The following is a 7,201-nucleotide window of genomic DNA, read 5'->3' on the forward strand; positions in this document are numbered from 1 at the left end:
TCTCATGCTAGGTCCACACACTAAATGCATTCTCCAGCAAGTACTATGACTAAGTACATAACTTCCATAGCAAACCTCCAAAGGTCTGTAAGCATAGCAATACTGAAATAACAGACTGGCACTGCCACGGCAGAAAATGCAAGCAAGCTTTATTAGGGTGTTCAAATTCTCACATCCTCTCTTATGCCTAACGACCACCCTCCAGAACTGATTAGTGGGATCATTATCTCCATTCTTTGCCCACCCTACCAATCTGATTAAAGTCAAAGACAGATACAGAGTAAAGAATGCCTTGAAGCTGGGAGACTGCCAAGACTCGAGAAGGCCAAAAATGTAAGTGATACCAGCTGAATCGAGAATAACAAAATAAGGTGAGAGAAATAATCATGTCAGCAGACAGGTGAGACTAAACAAGTGTTCCCTAAGGCCGGATTGCCTCCCACTCCCAATATATTATAATCAAAAATATAAATCCCCTGACACAAATGCATGCATGCATATTTAATTGTATACATGTACTACCTACCAGTTATCTATTTGTGACAAGTTGTCTACACATACGTGTATATTGTTGCCTTTCCAGTATTCCAAAATTGTGTAATATCTTTAAATACTTCCAACGGTGTAAGGGAATTCTGGCATAGTTTCACATACAAAATAGCTGTAACTATTACATAGAAAGGTTACTATAGTTATTTTACTTCTTGTATATTGAAGTTTTACTCACTTGGATTGTTGCCATGTCACCCTCCAACCGGATGATTTCTCCAACCAGTTCATAATAACCAACACGCACCAGTTCGTACATAGCAGAACCGGCCATCCGTTCTGCTGTCACCACTGTAACGGAAATAAAACCATCCCCATTGCATGAACATATACATTACACAATATACAAACCAATTTCCAGTATTTTGCACATTCACACAGAACAAAATTGGCTCTTATCATATGTCATCAGTGTGAGAAATTAACCTAATACTCCAATAAATAGAAAAGTCCTTATGGATTATGAAATTACTCACCAGGTCCCGATACGGCAAATACGAAGCCGAATTTGGACTCTCGGTCCTCATCGGATGTCTTTATCAGTGTGCTCGTCATTTGGAATGATTTTATCTGTGAAAATAAATGTGTAATTAATATATTGTTTAGGAATAGCACTTTCTGGGGTCATAAAATGGATAAAGTCGTCTCTGTATTAAAATATCAAAAATCATATCACACTACAGTACTGAGAAAAACCACAGATCTCTGGAAACTTTTTTTCTGAATCTACCTCCACATCTATACCCTGCAAACCTTGAGATGCACGGCAGGGGGTATGTCCTATTGTTCCAATTATTATGATTTCTTCCTGTTAAATTCACATATGGAACACAGGAAGAATGATTGACTGTTTGAATGCCTCTGTGTGTGCAGTAATTATTCTAATTGTATCCTCACAATCCCTGTGCAAGCGATACATAGGGGGGTTGTAATATATCACTAGAGTATTAATTTAACGCTGGTTCTTGAAACTTTGTTACTAGACTTTTTCACTATAGTTTACAACTATCTTCAAGAGACTTCCAGTTCAGTTCCTTCAGTATCTCTGTGAGACTCCCACAGATTAAACAAACCTGTGACCATTCACACTGCCCTCCCCTGTGTAGGTTCAATACCTCACGTTAGTCCTATCTCGTACATGTCCCTTACACTTGAGAAATATTCTAGAATGAGTGATTTGTAAGCAATCTCCTTCGTAGATTGATTGAATTTCCCCAATAATCAACCAATATACCTAAGTCTGTCATGTGATCATTCTATTTCATATCCCTACAGAGTGCTACACCCAGGTATTTGTTCGAGTTGTCTGGCTCCAACAGTGACTCATTGATATTATAGTCATGGGAAACTACATTTTTTTTCATTCTGTGAAGTGCAAAATTTACAATTTTGAACATTTAAAGGAAGTTGGCATGCTGAACATTTAAAGCATGTTGCCAATCTCAACATCACTTTGAAATCTTACAAAGATCTGACTGAGTATTTATGCAGCTTCTTTCAGATCGACTTCATTACAGATAAATGTATCATCTACAAAAAGCCAGATTTTACTATTAATATGGTCTGCAAGGTCATTAATATACCACACAAGCAGCAAAGTTCCCAACAGACTTGCATGGGCCACACACAAAGTTACGTCTACATATGACGATGCCTCTCCAACCAAGATAACACATTACATCATTTCTACCAAAAAGTTCTCAGTCTAGTCCTAATTTCACTTGACACCCCCCGTATGATCACACTTTTGACAATAAGTATAGACGTTATACTGAATCAAATGCTATTCGGAAATCAAGAAATACATGTACCCGATTGCCTTGACCCAAAGCTTTCGTTATGTCACGAGAGAAAAGTGCGAGTTGGGTTTCAAATGTTGTTTTCGAAATCCATCCTGGCTGGCATTAAGGAGGTCATCCTGTTCAAGTTACTTCATTAAGTCTGAGCTTAGGACCTTGAGATACAACGCAGAAAAATATTAATCTATGAAGCATCTGAAGTACAGATGAAACACTATATAAACAATGTCTATCACACAGTGTGATATGGAAGGAAAAGATTGATTTGGGTCGATTTGGGGGGGGGGGGGAATGTTTAAGGCAAGGATAAGCAAATGAGAGTTGAATAAATACTGCAAAGCAATCAAAATGACTTTGAAGCTGTAAAAATAATTGAGAAGTATAAAATAACCTGGTGCCCAAATTCTAAAAACCAGGAAACAGGCATTTACAAGACCAGAATCAGCATCACACTACTATAAAATGCATAGACTGAATTGATACTACAAAGGATTCAGGTATGAATGTGAAATTGGGGAGACGTCCTGGGGCTTCTCACTGAAAGTAATGATGATTAAGAGTAGATATTGGATGGAGCCGACAATGAAGACACAATAATGGGTTAATTAAAAAAAAGCTAATTCTAACAGAAAAGTCGAAATGAAATCTGGGAATGCACAGAACAGCTGAATGTATTCTATGCAAAAGTAGTATTACTCAAGATCAGTACAGGAGGGAGAAATATTTCACAAACATTTGTACAATGTTTTAAGATAGTTTTAAGACACGTTCATATCTTAAATCTTGCATAATAGACAAGTGACGCATTTACGTTTAATGGGATTATGAGTTGAAATTTTTAGTAACCAAGGAGAGTATATTATGGAAAAAATATATGAGGAATATTCCCCCCCCCCCCCATGAAAAGAAATATGTGAATAGGATATCTAGGCCTACTTATTTATCCACAAACAGTTAACTTGTCAATGGAAGAACCTGTAGAGGTTGGACAATCATCAGAACATGCAAAACTGATCATTCAGGATAGAAAGTTTGGTAGATATGCAGAGATGAAAAGACTGGTACCAGATAGAAAGATAATGAAAGCAACATCAAACCAGCTATTTTATCGCTGACAACTTTAACAGCAATTAAAAACACTTTAGGAAAAGAAATTAACGTTGAAGAATGCTGTTGCTTTTTATTCTTACACAGAGCTCAGATTTATAACAACTGACTGTGTGCCACTGCAAATCAGACATATTTAACATGTTAGATGAAAAACTTAACGTGCCGGACAAACTACCATAAATTTTCTATCAGAGTGGTGCGACCAGTATATTAAATGTTCACAGATAAAAAAAGCATTGGCCAGATGTTTGTGATATATCTATGAAGATACAAACCTATTACTTGCGCACGAACAAAATGTAGGTCACATATAATCAAACGTAAAGTGGATTTGGTTTAATGTTGCAAACACAGTTAAATGAAACTGTAATATTAGGTGTTCACATGACATGATTTAGAAACTACGGTCTGCGACGAGTAAAATTAAGTGGCCCACAAAAGGCGAAAAGTAGGCGTAACCTCCACTGCTGACTGCCAGCTACTGGAGATTGCGTGCGTCAAAAACAGAAAAAATAATTTTCTAGCGGTTTCAAAACGTAGAAACAGCCTCACAATCCACTATTTTAGCATTATATTCCTGCTGATGGAAGTATATACTGGACTTTAACAGTAACTTAAAATTCGCGCAACTATCTTAAATCCCCTAAACCATTTCAAAAATTTATATGTCAAATTTGCGAAACGAGTCTTCAGTTTTGTTTAGCTGAGAATTGTACGCCATGGATTAAAAATACAACAGAATTCCAAATTAAACCGGATAAAAACGACTTTCCGTACTCACCAGCCCAGGACCCCAATCACAAGACTAGTCAGCTGACCACCCACTGATGAAGTCAAATAACATCGTAGTCTTCCGTAACATGCTCGTGTCTCCTGCCTTTAATCAACTCGCACAGGAAATTTAAAAATTATTATTATTAGGCTGGACAAAACATTTTCTGCTGCTTTGTTGGCGGTAGGACCTCTCCAGAACGCTAGCAAATATTTAATTGAATTAATAACTTCGTTCATCGAATGTCCTGAGGAAAATTTCCGCTCCACATTAAAAATCGAATCTGCTTGAAAATGCTGGTGGCACGCATTTAATGTCGGGAGCTAATACTGCACTTCGATATCCAGACGAAATTGTTATGGTAAAATCAATGAGAACTGATGAAAAAGTACCACATATGTTCTGCTTAGGCCACTGAGTACTTGAGTCAGATGTAACGGCTAATTTTCTATTAATTTCTTCAGCTCGAAAAAACTCGGAATTAGTAATTTGTCCCGTTTTCACATATTCAGAACTTTGACAATACGTAAAATGTGTGAAAAGAGCACAACTTTACTACAAAACAATTGTCTCTAGCGCCTCAGTACCACAAGCACACAATATTTCAACAAATTATTTAAAATATTATTCAAATAACTAAGACACTTACGAGATCCATGGTTTGTATAAGTATTTAAGGCGACTGGTAGCAAATAAATTGTCTTAAAAAATCTTGGCTGTTTATTTACAGAACTATAAAACAAAATACTTTAACAAAATAACTGGAAACAATCAGCAAAGACATTCCTGTACTTTATTCATACACCTCTGGTTTATCGATTAGGAAACCAGCTACAAGGGCGGCAACTTTGAAAGGCTCGTAATCCATCACCCACAAAACGGGCGACACGAAAAAATATAAGAAAAATGTATTTTACATTGTTGGATTTTTTTATTTCGAATAATCTTTTTGAAGGCTACGATGAATCTACATCGCTTCTTCTTCTACTATGTTTTCAACTACAGTTTCCTCTGCTCCCAAATCTATTAACTAATATTGTGTCTTTACCAGTTCTCGATATTTTTTCTGTCCGGAGAACTTACCTTTTCTATTGCTTCTTTAAAAATTGTTCTGTTTATTATCGTGTGCAAGTCGACTCCTACATTCTCCACATCTCTTTCCACTTCTCTCAACCATGTGGTTTTGAATTTGTAATTTTTAATAAGTCGAAGATTTGTTTAGTTATACTGTCGTTATTCATTCTGCATGTGTGTACTTCGAATTTTAATCTCCCTTTGCGCATTAGATCTGTTACGTTTTCAACTTTCAGATCTTAACAACTGTTCAGATTCACTACTGCTTTTGAATCCTAGTATTTTTCTTCGAATTCTTCTTTCAGTTTTTTCTACGTTTTTAAACTCTCCCTTCATAGCCAGTTTAAGAGGTTCTGCTGCACAGAGTATTTTTGGTCTGACCACTGTTATGCATGTTTCTTTTTTTGTTCCAGGATTTTTAATACAGATGATTCTTGTTATTTCAGAGGCTTTCTCAGTTTTATGTATTCCAATCTCTGTTACTCTTTAATATGCATAATTCAAAATTTTCTGGCAGTTGACGGATAAATTTTACTTATGTATGGATGAAGTTGCTTTAATTATTTCTATTGTTTTATTTTTTTAGTCCAGACTTTTAAAACAATGTGTTATGTTTTTGTACCAATAAAAGCTTATGTTACACGTATTTCAAGTATATAATTGCCTTAATTTCTAAAATGTGCTTTATGTCTATGACTTGATCTGCAAATGATCTGCTCTTCATGAAACCTTTTTAATACTCCCCTAACTGTAGATCAAGTATTCTTTCAGCTCTACTTGAAAGTGTGTTTGTCAAGATCTTGTAGGTCACTGGCAAAATAGGTGCAGGTAAAAGTTCTTACTGTATGCAGACAGTCACAGGAAAAAGACTTTCAGCTCCCCCTCATGATGGTCTGCATAAAGAGCATTCTGTTTTCACAAAAGTTAAACCTGGAGCAACATTTATTGCTGTAATTGAAAACCTAATAACAGAAACAAACAATTTGAAAAAAGATGATCACATTGTAATTATAGGTGGCACTAATGATGTTTACAAAAATGAGTGCAGGACAGCACTTGAAACTTATAGTAAGTTATTGCACAAACTGTACAACCCAGTGGTCACATGTTAACAGAGAAATTGAATGCTACAACTCGTAACTACAGAAGCCGTGTAAAAAATTTAATGATGTGCAAATTAATGCGTGAAGAACATACCAGGCATGGACTCCACTTAAACACAAATGGTAAGCTTAAGTAAGTGAATCAGGTAGTGGAACTTTGTAGCGAACTACATAAAAACATCATCCTAGACTACGACCAACAGGTTTTTTTATGCACAAGAAGCAACACAAGAGTGTGGAACCAAACAACACCAGCCAGTCAAAAGCAGTAATCAACTCATCACCAGCAGCCTGTCCAGCACGATCACTATTGAAAGGCGAGAGGGGTGCAAGAGCTGATATACACAGTGACAGTTTTTTATGGGATCCGTGTAACAAGAAAAATGGCAAGACTGGTAATTTGTAAGTAATGTGGGCACAAACATAGCCAATAAGAGGGAGCCTGTTAGTAAACCAGGTACCAATCCTTATGTAATGAGAGAAATTGATTTAACCACCAAACATTGTAGGCCCTAACTTAGAATCTGATATGAATGATAAATTATGTGTATTCCACCAAAATATCAGGAGCCTTAGAGATAAAGTGGAGCTTTTGGCTCTCAACATAAATGAAAATTACTCCCCAGCCCAAACCCATTTATTGTACTTCACAGGGCACCATGTAAAGTCTGCCATGCTGATGCATCAGTTGGAGGGTTATGTCCTAGTTGATAGTTACAGTAGAGCAGATAGAGAGAAAGGTGGTGCTGTGATATACATCAAAGCGGGAATAGCTCATAAATCGCTTAAGTATG

General features: G+C 36.4%; 1 protein-coding gene across 1 annotated transcript in view; it reads right to left on the reverse strand.

The window, feature by feature from the left end:
- The window catches only part of LOC124717110 (V-type proton ATPase catalytic subunit A), a 29,878-nt gene extending 25,575 nt beyond the window's left edge, over positions 1-4,303 (reverse strand). The window contains exons 1-3 of the mRNA XM_047243825.1: positions 4,240-4,303; positions 1,026-1,119; positions 728-840 (exon numbers count right to left, since the gene is read on the reverse strand). Of these exons, the coding sequence (XP_047099781.1) occupies positions 728-840; positions 1,026-1,104 (192 nt within the window). The 5' untranslated portion in view covers positions 1,105-1,119; positions 4,240-4,303. The remainder of the gene's footprint in view (positions 1-727; positions 841-1,025; positions 1,120-4,239) is intronic.
- Between the last annotated feature and the right edge of the window lie 2,898 nt (positions 4,304-7,201).

This window comes from Schistocerca piceifrons, chromosome 9 (assembly GCF_021461385.2).
Source record: "Schistocerca piceifrons isolate TAMUIC-IGC-003096 chromosome 9, iqSchPice1.1, whole genome shotgun sequence".
In the NCBI taxonomy this organism is placed as follows: Eukaryota; Metazoa; Arthropoda; class Insecta; order Orthoptera; family Acrididae; genus Schistocerca; species Schistocerca piceifrons.